The sequence below is a fragment of the Cottoperca gobio genome, chromosome 15 (assembly GCF_900634415.1).
Source record: "Cottoperca gobio chromosome 15, fCotGob3.1, whole genome shotgun sequence".
Lineage (NCBI taxonomy): Eukaryota > Metazoa > Chordata > Actinopteri > Perciformes > Bovichtidae > Cottoperca > Cottoperca gobio.
Window position 1 is genome coordinate 9,821,480 of NC_041369.1, and position 15,909 is coordinate 9,837,388.

The window sequence follows — 15,909 nt, forward strand, 5'->3', positions numbered from 1 at the left end:
TGTCGAAAGTGTGACTCGGAAGCCCTCTTCGGCCTGATAAAAAAAAAAGACGCCCGCCCAGTTCGCATTTACTGCCCCGAACCATAGGGTGGGCGATACTGCAACATTTGGTATCGATCCGATACCAAGTAAATACAGGGCCAGTATTGCCGATTCCGATACTTTTTTTGAAAGGCCTCTGCCAGTGACTTCTGTCTCGGTGCCGGGGGGGTCTGGTTGTGGTTTGGGGATTTCCCTCCTCCCTCTGTTTACTTTGCAGCTTGGAGTTCTCTTTTGGGTGTGTTTTTAGATGTTTGTATACATTTGTGGTGTTTCCTCAGTACCTTATTTGTTTTCTGCAAACATTGTATTATTTTGGACTGCAGCTGTAAAAAAACACCAATCGGCCGCTCCTCTTCTTCTCTGCCATCATGCAGCCAGCAGTGCGGGGGGGGGGCAGAGTGAGCATGAGCGAAGAGAGTGAGTGTTTGCACATGCACAACCTCGATGATTTAACGGGAGTTGTATACTGAACGTAGTGAAGAATAACTGAAACATATGTATCGATCTCATCACGCAAGTATTGATCAATACCATCGATATTTTAGATCGATCCGCCCACCACTATAGACAACGACAGACTTATTTGTCTACTGGACTTCGGCACGGTTTCACTTGATACTGCCGACTGGAAAGATTTAGCCAGAAATTACTATGGAACTGACCGGAGAGCAGCTGAAAATTACCGAGCAACATCTGAAAAGATATTTACCTCGGTCACAACAGGTGAGTACAGTCAGATCTACTGTAAAACATAACTTATATTTAATATGCTTACACAACATAGCATATTGCAAGTCAATGATTAATATTAGCCTATAATTGTTTTATTTGCTTGACAAAACCTCCACATATATCCACTGCACTAATAACTGATCGAATAATTATTTGGATTACAATGTAACCATTTCTTTCATTTTTAAGGTTTATGGTTATTTGGTCCTCAGAAACAGAGTCAGATCAGACCCTGTGAGGGTTTTAGTGGACAGATGGCCAGAGTTCAATGTCATTGTCTGCAAACCACAATATGAACAGGTAACTACTTATATAAATATACATATATACGTGTATATGTATACATGGGGGAGAGAGAGATAGAAGAGAGAGAGAGATAAAGAGAGAAAGAGAAAGAGGGAGAGATAGAGAGAGAGAGAGAGAGATATGAGAGAGGATAGAGAGAGAGAGAGAGAGAGAGAGAGAGCTAGAGAGAGACGAGAGAGAGAGAGAGAGAGAGAGAGAGAGACAGAGAGAGAGAGAGAGACAGATAGACAGAGACAGACAGAGAGACATATATATATATATATAGACATATATATATGATAGATATATATATATATATACATATATATAGATATATATATATACACATATATATATATATATATATATACATATATATATATATATATATATATATATATACATATACATGTACATGTACATGTGTGTGTGTATGTGTATATATATATATATATATATATATACATATTTATATATATATATATATATATATACACACACACATGTAAATATATATATATACATATTATATATATACGTGTTTGTGTATCTTCTTCACGTCTTACTTCTTACAGAAGGGTGATCTCTTCAAAGACACACTGGTTTTTGCCAATGATGAAGCTATTCTAGAGGAAATCATAAGGAAGTCCTCTGTTATTGACTGGACCCACGTCTTTTGTCTTGGTAATAGCAATAAACACTTTTGTTCTTTTAACTGTCTCTTGAATAATAACACGGAAGGGCATTTACCTTTTTTTCTTTCACTGATCTTTGCAAAAATGCAACTTTTTAATGAAAATTCCTGCATCACTCAATAACAAGATATAATAATGGAGAGGACATCTGAAATTCTATTCAATGGGACTTTTGCACAGCTGCCTTTAAGGCTTTGTATTTTAGTGTTCAAAGTTCTCCTGTTTTTTGTCATATCATGCCTCCATTTTATGTCACATTCCTACACCACAACAAGTGCAAAGATTAGCACCTTAGTGCATTACATTATCTAAATTATACGGCCAGAGCCATAGAGCAAAGTGCAAGTAAAACAAAAGGTAAAAGAATAAAGGAAAAGTTAGGGAGACATTATGTGATTGGAGGAGTTTGATATTATAGGGGAAGTGAAACCCTATATTCCAAGATGACTATGTAAAAACATGCTCCATAATTTCTTCTTCCAAAATATCTGAGCAACTTTGTGACGTCTTCCAAATACATCAACATTTGCACATTTGTGGTTTCAAAGCTAGTTTGAATTCACTTCTGATAGACTGACATCTTTAATCCTGTTTAAATAACATTTTCTCTGAAAAATGTGAATGAAGTTTCACACATTTATTAAAATATTTGACTTCATCATTTCTGTCCAAGGAATGAACCTTCGCCACATGGAGATATTCAAAGCAGTGGCATCAGAAAAAGACGTGTCCGGCATCCAACTGGCAGTGTGTCACATGATGATACTGGAGGATGTATCCAACCTTCCATCTATAGACAGGTAGAGCCTAGCCATGAGGTGTACAAATCATCATCTTAGGTTTAATAGTTCAATAATAAAGCAGGACTCCGCTCTGAAAGGCCATCTGCTCTGTTTTGCATCAGCACAGGGATCTCACTAAGCTCTCTGGATGAATCCCACGTTGGCTTGGTGAATCAGACGTGGAAGTTTGGAAAGAACAACGAAGCTGTCAGGATGATCAGGAACATGCTTGCAAACTTCCCCTCCTGCTGCGTGCTGGATGAAGAAGGAAAGCCTGTGTCCTGGATCCTGACATATGAGTCGTGTGCAATGGGCATGTTGTACACGCTGCCAGAGCACAGAGGGAAAGGCTACGCCAAAGTCCTGGTCAGCAGCATGGTCAAGAAACTCCACGCTAAAGGCTGCCCAGTGTACTGCTTCATAGAGGAGGAGAACAAGGTCTCCTACAAGCTCTTTAGAAACCTGGGCTTCATTGAGGTCCCCTCATACAGGGAAGCCTGGTTTCAATTCAATGATTATTAAATACCTCAAAGAAGAAGTCAGAAATGAGGGTTAAAAAACGTATGTTTAAACCCTACTGCATAGGAGCATGATATATTTTCAGTTCAGGCTCAGTTGCCTTTAACTGAAATGATCGGCTACATGGACATGCCCTCTTTTGACACATCTCATCTCTTTTCCACTGAAGCGCTTGATACATGACTGGATCTGAAATGAAAAGAAGAAGAAAAACACTTTAATTTCAATGATGTGCATAGATATTACTCTGTTTAAAAAAGCATACATGATAATGGAAAAGTATGTTCTTATGTATATGTATACATGCTACATTACTACGCAATCAGTTTGCATTAATTGTTATTCTTATATCTTAGGTGCTGCACTATTGTATATCTTAAATTCTAATTAGATTTGTTCCACTTACGTGACTTTTCTTTATACATATTTTTTAATATACATCAATAAGGGAGCCGAAGATCTATGAATTTTATAGCCGGCTTCTCTGTCAGATCATTTATTATTATGCAGTAGCTGCAGCCCAAAGTGATGTTTGAGATCTGGTAATTAACAACATAATAAAACAGTATAAATACATTTACTCCTTAATAAAACTCATGATTTATTAAAAATAGAATTATTTTGAAAGGAAAAGAAAAAACTGCTTTACTTTTGTTCTGTGAACTCTTCGAGACGAATCAACCAAGTTTTCCAGTACTGCAACATCAGCTCTGCGCTCAACTTATGAGCATGTGCAGGTGAGCCATCCTTGTAGGCAACTACAATGAGTCCATTTTCAACCTGCAATGAGAAGAGGTCAGTGAGCTTGTTATTTTGTGTGACACACTGTATCGTACATATAGTAATTATAAAGATTAAATATGTTTTTTAAGATTCTATAAATTATCTTTCACATAAGGGATATGACTTCAGGCTGAGAGACAGTTAAACAATCGGGGTGGAAAGCAGAAAATTAACCTGGTATTTGTAGTTGCTGTCATGGTTCAAAGCCCCGGCGTAGGCTGCCACCTGAACAGGATTGTCATACGTGTTGCTCAAAAATGGTTTGGGCTTCTCTGAAGTCTTCCAGTCAATAAGACATAGTACACCCCTGAAAACAAAAATGGGATGACAAGTCTGATATGGAAAAAGAGTCCATCTCTTATTTTATTAATATAATATTTACCTGTAGCGAGCAACACAATCCACAATTCCCAGATAGTTCAGCTCGGCATGTTCCACCGTGCTTTCAGTAGCTCTCACTGCTCTGACATCCTCCAGTACGTGAGAGATGCTCTCCATGTATCCCTGTACCTCAGATGGACACTCTGGTGTCTCCGAAGGATTTCTGTTCTTCCATGTTGCACCTGACCTCATGATGTCCTCCACAGCTGAATGGAAAAGCTTCCCTTGCCTAAATAAATCTGATTGAATACAACAGCTTTTTATTTGTCCTCCTTCTATAAACCCCACACATGATTTAATAAATTAATGTTACAAAACTTACTCTGACTGTATTCTTTGAAGCCTTCCTCTCCAAGCTCGGCGATCATCTTCCTCTTCCATCTCTCCAGATAGAAGATCTGCTCTGGGGAAAGCGTCTGTTGAAGAATGCGGGTCACACTCGGTACCGAAGACCTGCCTTGGCCCCGGTTTAACAAAATTCGTGATGGAGGTGCTGACTCTATCTCCTCTGTTTCTACAGTCTCTTCGCAGTGTAAGAAGGGATGCAGGGTTTTGGGTACCCTCATCTTTGGAATCGAAGACGGCATTTGAGCTTTCACAACAGGTCCATAAATGTGCTCGTCCTCCGCTTGAAGGGTCTCGGGTGTCTGGGATCGGACCTTGGATGACATGACGGACTTCACAAGAGAAGAGTAGCGCTCACTGTCCACTGCGCTGTACGGACTGTGTTTCTTTGGGAAACTTAGGCAATGGCAAGTAGATAAATTGCTCACAGAGAGGGAGGTGCGTTGAGGCACGATGATGCCTCCAAAGCACACCACGCGTTTAAGAATAAACATTGCGTCGACCTCTACACAACAATCTTAGAAGACAAATAACCTATGAGCTAAGTAACTACATATGACGTTACGTACAGTGGTTATAGTGTTTTAACAGTAAATGTAAGATGTTTTCCTTCATTTTAGTGACGGTACTTGCCCCAACATGTTCCAGAGTAACTTGTCCAAACAAAGACAACTGTTTCTGTACGACGCGCCTCTTCGGTTGCACCAACTTCCGGGTATGGTTACATTGGTAACGGCAGAAACTACATTTCCCATAATGCGCAGTGTGTGTGTGTGTGCCGGCATTACTCATTTTTAGTTACTATCATTTAATTGTTACACTCATTACGCCTCACCTGTCAGTTACCTAACAAAATGTAATATTGTTGTTTTAAAATAAGTTATCGTGAACAACACAAATGTTGTGATTAGGCTAAAAACCAATCGTGGCATTTGTAAATTCGACGTCGGCCAATCAAATTCCCTTTAAGGCGGGATTTAATCTGGATGGGATGGAGGCGAAGAAAAAACGGTTTGACAGCTAACCAGTCAGCAGAGGGAGAGCTTCCTGCATATAGTTTTGTTATTTGGGTTGTTGGCCTGTTCTTGCCGTTCCGTCGAATTCAGTCCCATCATGACATCCACCATAGACGAAAGCAATAAGGAAAAGGTAAATAAATTGGGTCTCAGCATGTAAATTGCACCAAAAAAGTCATCCCCGATAGCATCAAGGTAGCTAACATCAACGGTTGCTTTCTGATCGCTAATTCATGATGTTTTCTGTCTAACCTACATACCGCTAGCCTCTTGCTAAAACTAGCTAACGTTTAATCGATAAAGCGATCAAGAAGTTGGTAGCTTTAAACACGTGGTGTCAAACTGCATATATGTGGAAAAAAGTGTTCGCTAACATGCTGAACGTGTTAAACATTCAACGTTTAACGCTAATTGTTCATTACAACACACAGCGTGAAAGTGACAGGAAAGTAACGTAACGTTAGCCTGTATGGCATTAAGTTATCTCTTCTAACTTACGTTTTGACATATTTGTCATTTGCAGAGCTGTGCAGCACACTGGCGTGTGAACACTTAGTGGACTTATTAGCATTCTGACAGGTGTCAATTAACTTTATGATGATTTTAATGTTGCAGGTTTCATTTCGAGGTTGTAATTCAATGTTATGGTCTATTTGGAGAATGCAAATGTAGTTTGTGGTGCTGTTGTGTCATACGGAGTTTCTAATATTTTTTATCATGTATTTTATCATATTCTTTATCAATGAGGTTAGACTACAAAGTACACCATCTTAAGTGACCACAAATTTGAATCAACACCTTAACAAAAACTGACTGTGTGTGTGTGTGTGTGTGTGTGTGTGTGTGTGTGTGTGTGTGTGTCAACAATAACAGATAAGCAAAAACAGAACCACACCTTTTTTTAACAACACCACCCAGACACTCCAATATTTAAACTCATGGAAGACTGATTTCTTAGGGTCACTGTGCACGTTAGGATTATTAAAATAAATGTACCAATGCATTAACACTGTTCCCGGTTTAACATGTTTTCCTTTTGTATATCTAGTTTACAATCTCAGTTTGGCCTCAATGTGAAGTTGTAGCAAGTAAGGATAGTGTTGAAACAGATATAGCAGGATGACTTTTGGCTCTCAACATTGTATGTGTTAACAGAACATTCCTCTGTTAGCAGCTATTTGTATATTGTCGAGTTAGGAAAGACTGCAAACACTGAGGATTTCTATTGCTGCATTACTGGCTAAGATTTTGCTGATACTGTTAAATATGTTAACTATGAATAATGTGCTTCATTATTGTCTCTGCTACATGCAGTCCCAATTTTTAGAGTTTTAATCCTTCTTAACTCATCAAGTGACTACATATACTGACTACACAATAAAATGTATTTGTACATGACGAGTAACATTTTTGTCTATAATGTGTGTCCATACACATAAGATCTGCCAGCTATATTGGCATCGATAACCTTGGTGTATTCTTTCTCCTTAGATGCGCTCTGTGTCTGTGGATCTAAACCATGATGCCTCTCTTCTCATCGACATTCCTGATGCACTCTGTGAAAGGGACAAAGTCAAGTTCACTGTCCATACAAAGGTAAAAAAATTAAGTGTTTCTACCCCCAACACCCCAAAAATATTCTATAAGGGTATTTGCTGATATTTCTGACAGTTTTTTTTATTTTTACAAAATGGTATTAAATTAAGTTTGTTTCCAGACCACCCTTAGCTCTTTCCAGAAGCCAGAGTTCTCCGTTCCCAGACAGCATGAAGACTTCATCTGGCTGCATGACACTCTGGTTGAGACGGAGGACTATGCTGGCCTAATAGTAAGTTGGAAACAGGCCTACTAGGATTTTGTCATCCTTGTGAAAAATATTTTTTTACAAATGTTTAATAGTGTGTATATAACCCATTATGACCTGTCATGAATCTTAAGTCTTTTTTCTCTTATCATTCCTAGATTCCTCCAGCGCCCCCCAAACCTGACTTTGAGAGCCCAAGAGAGAAGATGCACAAACTGGGGGAAGGTGAAGCCACTATGACTAAGGAGGAGTACACTAAAATGAAGCAGGAGCTGGAGGCGTGAGTGTAACGCATCAAACAATACACCATATATTGCTTTTTATTCTTTAGTATGTTAAATCCTTTATAAAAGTCACTGAAAATATAAAAAATCTTCTTGCTTTATCTGTTTTCTTTTCAGTGAATACCTGGCTGTGTTCAAGAAAACTGTCCAAGTGCACGAAGTCTTCCTGCAGAGATTGTCCTCTCACCCCATGTTAAGCAAAGACAGAAACTTCCAGATTTTCTTAGAGTATGATCAGGATGTAAGTTCCCCATAATGCTGACTTCCTATCCCGAGTTGTCAGTTGGAAAAGAGGAAGTGAAGTTTACTGGACACTTGTGACACATGGCTTCCCTCCTGCTTAGATCAGCAGTTTTGCTTATATATGTAGTCTTTGTTAGTTAGCTATAGTGTTTGTTAACAGATCATAATTAAGAGTAAATCTCTGTATATAATTAGGTACTAATCTGATAAAAGAGCATAGACTACAAATAATGATAGAAAAAACAATGAACTTCGTACAATCGCAAACATGACTACCTAGTTCCCTCAACAACATATAATCCACTTCAATAAATGTATTGTATTCCTCTCATAGATGTTCCTTTTTTCTAAATTCTGTCATTTTAGCTCACTGTGAGAAGAAAGAATGCCAAGGAAATGTTTGGAGGATTCTTTAAAAACATGGTGAAGTCAGCTGATGAGGTCCTTATCTCAGGAATAAAGGTGAGGCTCATGCATGAGCTGCTTACATTATATGCATGACTGCAACACATGCACAAAGTCATAGCCGCTTCCCCAAATACCTTTCTGTCTGTGTGTTTGTGTCCTACTCAGGAAGTTGATGACTTTTTCGAGCAGGAGAAGACATTCCTGCTTGACTACTACAGCAAGATAAAGGATTCCACTGCCAAGGCAGAGAAAATGACCCGTTCGCACAAAAGTATAACTTTTATGGTGCCACAATAATGTTGATTTGGACTTAAGTAAATTAATTTATATTTGGAATTTGTTTCGTTTTGATTTCTTATATCTGTTATTACAGATATTGCGGATGATTACATTCACATCTCTGCGACTCTGAACAGTCTCGCTGCTGATGATAGCACAGCAAATAAAAAGTGAGTTTAATATTTCATTTAATGATTTTTATGCAAATACATACTTTGTGTTTTAAGATTGTAAGCAATTGTATTAAATCACATTATTAGCCAAGATGTAAATGCAGAATTAGCATGTTATGGCTTTACTCTCTTCTCAGGCACCTGGAGAAGTTGTCAGACCTGTTTGAGAAGCTCAGAGTAAGTAGAACTTAAATTACCAACAAACTGAGAAGCCTTTGTAAATATTTGTCCTGATTTATACATACTGTACATCGTGGTAGCTACTATATGTCTTTATTCGTGTCCCTGCAGAAAGTAGAGGGAAGAGTAGCATCTGACCAGGAGCTGAAGCTCACAGAGCTGCTCAGATATTACATGAGAGACATCCAGGCTGCCAAGGTGAGACATGTTTATCTTCTGCCTTTTTATGCAAGATGCTCAGATTCACAACATTTAGGAAGTTCACATATTGCTGCATTTAAAACACTATGCAACCTGTTCCACCAAGACCAAACAATACTCATCGCTCTGATCAGGGCTCAGTATTATACCTCATTGTCCTTTTTTTATAAATGTGTATATATCTAAATGAAGACGTATGAAAACAATCTTCAAGGCAGCCATTTTGCAGTCAACGTGGGATTAGACATGTTCATATTTTTTGTATTCAGCATATGGACTAATTGAGTATTTATTCAAATTTAAATTATTGAATTTTATGAAGCAGTAGGAAACCTGATGGGTAGTAAGATAACTATGATTTTCTGTCTAGCACTCTTGTTAATATCTGTCTTTTACAAACATGAAATTAGATTTTGAAGTATTGCATATTTTACAAATGAATGCAAGTTATCCGTCTCCTCTATTTCTCATGTTAATCTATCTGGAACATGTCAGGACCTTCTTTACAGGCGAGCCCGGGCGTTAGTTGACTACGAGAACTCGAACAAGGCTTTGGATAAGGCTCGACTGAAGAGCAAGGACATTCCCCAGGCAGAGGAGCACCAGCAGCATTGTCTGCAGAAATTTGACAAGCTCTCAGAGTCTGGGAAGAAAGGTTTGTGCATCAGTGCATAAGAGATGCAGGCTCACTCTGTACTTGTCTCTTTGGGTGTAAAACGCTATGCGCTGCGCAAGCCTCCTTTTTTTTTAACTGGACACTGTTATCCTCGTAGAACTCACCAGTTTCAAGGGCAGGCGTGTTGTGGCCTTCAGGAAGAACCTCATAGAGATGGCTGAGCTGGAGATAAAACATGCCAAGGTGAGCAGTGCAATACAGCTGACCAATGTTACACTTCTGCAAGAATACGCTAATAACATTCCTATAGGTGCACACACTTATAATATTAAGTAGAAGTTATGTGTTTAATAGTCAATTACCTTTTTAAAGCCATAGTGTCATTAATTAAAGGCACACACACCTGCAGCAGTAATCTCTGTCATTGTCATCAAATGTCAGAAAGGTAATAAAATGTAAAATAATTTGTTATTATTATAAAATGAGTACTGTAATTGAGAATGCAAAAGCAGTGTTTGTCTGACAGTTTTGTTACTAAACAGTTACTGAAACATTAAAGTAGCACGGTGTGCTTTGAAACCCAGTGAGTTGCAGCCAGAGTGTATCTGGAAGTTTTTTAGTTTAAATTAATGGTGAATTAAGTTTAATTTGCGCCTCTGGTTTCTTTATTTAATCATTTACATGTCTTTGCACTAAGTGAATTAACTTTCCCTTGAATGCTCCAAGAGACGGACTTTACTTCACATTATCTAAATGTGTATACTTGATTATGTTATTATAAAGGTTTATAATCACTGTCACTTGCAGCCTCATCTTCAAATCTTTATCATTTCAGTAAGTCTGTTCTGTCAACCTGGACAAGTCGATTTAGTGTTTACATGGCACAGCATCCCTGTTTCTTTTCAAACTCGCCCAGCAAGCTTATTTAATTTACTCAAAATTAGTATAAGGATTTCCATAAGTAAGATATTTTGTTTACATTTGCAAATGCATTAGATGGGATACTCAAAAAGCTGACTAACTGGCATACAAGTATGCATTTAAATGTTTTATTTGGTGAGGTATTGGATGTCCTCATGAATTAGAACAGAACGGACTCTATTCTTCAAGACTATTGATACTATTTTTCTTTTTGCTGTCTCCACAGAACAATGTGACTCTATTGCAGGGATGCATTGACCTGCTCAAGAGCAACTGACAAGCATTGACGTGTTCCTGTCCTACCATCACCAAGTGACCAGTCATAGAAAACGTAAACCTGGCGTCCCCGGGGCCTTGCATGGACATGAATCCAAGCCCTATCTCTGCTCCCAACCATGGGTCTGATGCCACTTTAAAATCCTGCACAAGACCAAGTGTCTTGTAAGCAGAATGTCTTCATGTTTACAGAGTCCCTGTCCTCTGGTCCACGGTCCATTCTTTTCCATTATTTATGGAAGTCTAACTCGATGTGACTGCCTCCAGAGAATGAGGCTGCCAACATTAAGGTCTTCCATTCCTTTGCAACACCAATAGAGGTGATTATTGTTTTTTTCTAATTTGTTTTCTCCTTTTTACATTATGCACAAAGTAAAAAATCTTGCCTTTTTTTGAGCGTATTTAGCCTCCATAAACTCTAAGCTCTTCTCTCATGTACACTTTTAAATACCCTTTTTTTTTTTTTTTTTTTTTTTTTTTTTAAAGGCTTAGAGCATGTTTTTTCGCATAGCCATAACCTAAGTTTTATGATTTCTATGCTTAATCTTATGGGGCTTTTTTGTTTGCTAATAGAAAAACCAAACCAACCCTCTAGTAAACAAAAACTCATGACTGACATACAAGACGAGCGATCATCTTCGAGTGTTCTGAAATAGCTGCACTTCACCTCAGGAATGAGGTCCCCCCTATTTTTGTTTGTAAGAAGTGGCCTCAGATCCCACCATTATTAAAGATGCTCAGTATTTTTGCAAATATGGATGAACCATAGAAGATTTCAGCAAGTCAAACAGTATCTATCATTTTTATCAAAGCAAAATCAATCTTAGTTATGACTCTGAATGTGCATTTTGGTTCTAGTTGCACAGGGAATGCGTAGTACCCCTGCACTACATTTATGATGTCCTCAGCCCATTCACTTTTCCACGTGTAATTATTGTTCTTTCTTTAGCTCTTAATTCCCCCTTTGTTAATGATGGGGTCTCATGCATCAGACCTGATGTATTTACCAGGTCCTCTAAACATTTTGCTTATTTAAAGCAGTTATAAGAAAGATGCACTAAGAAGATGAGAAACACTTTACAATCACGACCAGGCTCAGTGGAGTGTTAAATGCATTATAGTTTTTTAAGAAATTGAATGTATTTCTAATGGATTCCAACTGTGTGAAGTCCTTTACATTATGCTTTTCTTACAGAACATTAGCATTTTTATAAATTTGTAATAATGGCATTGAATAAATCCTACTTTCCCAAGATTGATCTGTGCCAATCTGTATTTGTTTTGAGGGTTTATCACTTATTTTCTTAATGTGTATTTTAAAGAGCGCCCTATCATACCACTAGGTGGCGTTATCTGTCTGTCCACTGTATCCTGTTTCCACTAAGGTTTAGTGAGTGGGCCCTTGAATTTCAACACGGCTGTAATTTAATACGTTTGTGTTAAATCCATCCACAGTGGATCCTGTGAGGGGACTGTGGTGTATTAGGTAAGCTTTGAGGAAATGGCAGAGTGCTCATGGGAATTACCGCCATCAGCAAAATGCACATTTCATGTCCTGCTTCATGAGCAACATAACCTAAACGAATAATCTGCAGTGACACTACAGCTCATGTTTAACTCGTGTGAGATAAATATCTTTTATCTATGATATGTAAAGACGGATAGCCCTGGCAAAAGAACGGACACTTGCATTACTCGCATGCATACAGCGGTGAAAGGTTACGCCTAAAGGTTACGTGGAAAAGGAAAGTTATAAAGATCCCGTGCGTAGGTAGAATATACAGTATGTGCACATGATGGATTTGTCAATATTGACTTCAGTAACACAGTCACAGTGACCCGTTTTGGTCGATTCTCTGATTGGATGAAACCCCAGACTAGAGCCAATGAGATCATAACACATTATCAGTGCAAACAGCATAGTTTGCCAACTGGGATCAGAACAAACTGTTTAAAAGCATAGCATTAAATAACTATTGCTATAATGAATCCAAAGAACACGGCCTCTTTTTGTAACAAAGTGGAATTAGAAATATATAAGGTCCAGACATTAAGTTGATAAGATGGTCTAGGCATTTGTTTAGTTACTGATCTGAGTATATCAGCATGAAACAGAAGTATCGGTGCTATTTTAGTCTGTGTCATGTTCCCTTTGTGTAGCTGCTGTGTAATTATGATAAAGAATTTCCTCAGTTCTTCTTCTAATCGCAGAAATAAAACTTCTGAGGCAACGTGTAAAATCTGTCTGCACTGGCGTAAAGGAACAAATCTGCCTGCTTCAAAGACTTATTTTGCTGACTTCATGAATTTCCTTATCTCTCCTTTAGGCAAGTTTAGATAATTTGCAGGCTCTAAACGTATGATAAGGAGTAAGATTTTGCACATTTTCAGAGATTTTGGAGATCTTATCTGATTGGCCGCTAATAATTAATTCAGTAAAAAATCTTTATGATCTCAAATCTGTTAGAATACTCAGTCACACACACTTAGACAATCAGTCCCAGGAATTTGAGGGTGCATAACAGAAACGTATAACAAATAGGACACAGCAAATAATAGGAAAGAAAAGTCATCCGTTCAAATGTACTTCTTCATGCTGTGTCACGTCATGAAATATTGGTGTTTCTGAGTCTTTTACCACTGTGGCTGAGGTCATGAATAGATGAACTGTAAAGAACCAACATCTCACTTGCGTTGACTGAGCCCGTGAAAGCACCTGCCTCATGTCCCAAAGCTCTACACTGTTCCACTGAAAGGTCACGATAAAAGCAGACAGAAGCCTCGGAGCAGGGCTGGAGGCATGAAGCATGAAGGCCTCCTCAAATAGAAACCGTGTCCTCTGAAGGGACTCTCTTTTAAGAAAGAAAAAAAACTGCACCAGCAGCGCATGCTGACATAACTGAACTGTCTGTGCTTCCTTAGTGAAAGGGAACAGGATGCTTCTTCCTGGTGCCAGTCAGGTGTAGTTTGCACACGTCTAGAGATTTTTAAAATCCTTTTTATTTTTAATCTTTACCTTTCTATCTCCAGAGTTGCATGCGATACAGTAAATGTAAAGACAGACCACCAGCTCTGAGGATGTGGGCTCACACTGTATATCTCTCTGATATTGTAACCTCTCCTGTGGCTCATGCAGCATTCTTCTTCTTTAGTGTGAAGCATTGCAGATTGGTTTAAACTACTAATTACATGACGTTTCAGGATTTAGCCATCAATATATGCGCAGTGACAAATGAGCAGCTTACTCATGTTTGTGAGTTACATATAAGAACTTATTCAATGAGAATTAACTGAGGACAATCAATTATTTCTGATTCTCAGAGAAACTCACAGTAATTTCAAGTATTTCATGGCAAAACTGAGTTTTGTACCAAAAGAGGTTGTTGACAGTCTGAAGTATTTTTCTTCCTTCAATAATGTAATTAACACGACACTATAAAGCTTAAAGGACCAAAGGCCATGTCAGTGTGCCCTGCCCTGCTCTGCTCAGGCAGTCTTTCACTTACACACAAACTCTAAATAATTGAAATGCTTAGACCAACGAGACAAGTATTTCATCTCATCAAACAACAGAAATACTTTGAGCATGATGAATGATTTTCCACAGCAGTTTAAACGATGCTGATTATGTTAGGGCTAGTTATCATCGTGATTATCACAAAATACAAGTACTAGACAAAGACGGAGCTTTGTGAGCAACTCTGGCTAGTGCTAAACTTTCGGCAGCTGGCACAATGTAGAGTCAATGTGAGAAAAGGGAGTGAAAGCGATGCAAAGTGATTCGCATTAGATAAAAAAAACAGCTGTACGTTTTAAGAAACCAGTGGCCAGAAAAAGCTAGTAAGAACGTTGCATCGCAAGGTACAACAAGGTTTCATAAACAACAATAATTTGACCCAGTCCACCAGATGAATGTTAATATTATGTTGTAGGATAGAGAACAAGCAACAATTCAAGGTAACAAGGAACATGGTTGAGTAGAACTGTGTTATTCATGCTGTCACATATGTGGTACATCACACTTGGTTGTGTTTCCTGTAAATAAGGTTTATTATCATTATTCAAAAACAAGTATTTTGGAAATCCTCAAGATGCTTTATTTTTGTGATGAAAAATAGTTAGAAGTTATTTTTAATTTATGTTATGTACTGTACAAGAAAATGTGTTTAAGTATTGTAAGGTTTATGTGAAGTACTTTATAATAGTTTGTTGAGGCTGAGGAGGACAATCTGTGACCAGACTTGAGCAACAAATGCACCCACTTAACAAACTGTTTTATTAAGCAGTTTGAGGAGAGGTTGTGTCAAGGATGCCTATGAAAACAGTTTTCCAATGAGTGACCCAGGTTGTGGACAAAAATGTTCGATTACGAGTGCAGAGGAGCTACACATTTAATAGGTCATACTTATTTAATGACTTACACAGGCACACAATGCTTTCACATTGTCTCAATGCATCACATTAATACAATTGTGTTGAAGGGTGTGGTAAACAAGCCTTCCTCAAAGAACTGTCAGTCATTAGTGCTAACAATGTTATCCTGTAACTTGCGGGAAACACTTCTGCACACTCAGGTGTGGCTGATGATAATTTCTAGCAGGCCTGTTCCCTTGTTTGAAAGGTTTATTTCTGGATGTGAAATTAACCTGATTCTCTGGTCTATCTAGTAGTGGAGGAAAAACAAAAAGTTACTTCAATTAAAGCTTCGGTAGTAAAGTAGTAGTTGAGATCAGTAGTCGCAGAACTACATTGTTTTTATCAAACCCACACAACTCTATTTTAAATTCAATGAAGATATCAAACTTTCCAAATTTTGGGGAAATTTGTATCAAATCTTGCACAAAAAAGCTTGAATATTTCCATATGATGGAGTGGTGCAACCACATCATCTTGGGGTTTTCTCTGTGAACATCATAGCTTCAAAGAAGAGCTAGAACAGAACAA

General features: G+C 38.1%; 3 protein-coding genes across 8 annotated transcripts; 2 read left to right on the forward strand and 1 right to left on the reverse strand.

Annotated features, from left to right (window-relative positions):
- The first annotated feature begins 88 nt into the window (after window positions 1-88).
- On the forward strand, window positions 89-3,080 carry LOC115019934 (glycine N-acyltransferase-like protein 3). 5 transcript variants are annotated; one of them, XM_029449664.1, is made up of 7 exons: window positions 89-277; window positions 366-459; window positions 588-765; window positions 964-1,074; window positions 1,635-1,743; window positions 2,428-2,554; window positions 2,659-3,080. In XM_029449664.1, the coding sequence occupies exons 3-7, from the start codon at window positions 694-696 to the stop codon at window positions 3,056-3,058; spliced, it is 819 nt and encodes a 272-aa protein (XP_029305524.1). In that variant the 5' UTR covers window positions 89-277; window positions 366-459; window positions 588-693; the 3' UTR covers window positions 3,059-3,080. The 5 variants fall into 5 exon arrangements, with proteins under 5 accessions (XP_029305524.1, XP_029305523.1, XP_029305522.1 ...); XM_029449663.1 differs by having other exon boundaries at window positions 89-459; XM_029449662.1 differs by having other exon boundaries at window positions 366-765.
- mgme1 (mitochondrial genome maintenance exonuclease 1) lies at window positions 2,377-5,290 on the reverse strand. Its single transcript, XM_029449660.1, has 5 exons — window positions 4,542-5,290; window positions 4,221-4,458; window positions 4,013-4,145; window positions 3,705-3,835; window positions 2,377-3,244 (listed from the first exon to the last, which is right to left on the reverse strand). Exons 1-5 carry the CDS (start codon window positions 5,056-5,058, stop codon window positions 3,205-3,207), a joined length of 1,059 nt encoding a protein of 352 aa, XP_029305520.1. The 5' UTR covers window positions 5,059-5,290; the 3' UTR covers window positions 2,377-3,204.
- Window positions 5,291-5,543: 253 nt separating this feature from the next.
- snx5 (sorting nexin 5) lies at window positions 5,544-11,438 on the forward strand. Of its 2 annotated transcripts, none has more exons than XM_029449657.1 (13): window positions 5,544-5,713; window positions 7,072-7,176; window positions 7,298-7,408; window positions 7,543-7,664; window positions 7,786-7,909; window positions 8,278-8,373; window positions 8,485-8,590; window positions 8,693-8,768; window positions 8,909-8,948; window positions 9,063-9,149; window positions 9,648-9,807; window positions 9,926-10,011; window positions 10,916-11,438. In XM_029449657.1, the coding sequence occupies exons 1-13, from the start codon at window positions 5,678-5,680 to the stop codon at window positions 10,964-10,966; spliced, it is 1,200 nt and encodes a 399-aa protein (XP_029305517.1). In that variant the 5' UTR covers window positions 5,544-5,677; the 3' UTR covers window positions 10,967-11,438. The 2 variants fall into 2 exon arrangements, with proteins under 2 accessions (XP_029305517.1, XP_029305519.1); XM_029449659.1 differs by having other exon boundaries at window positions 5,689-5,713; window positions 7,287-7,408.
- Window positions 11,439-15,909: the final 4,471 nt, after the last annotated feature.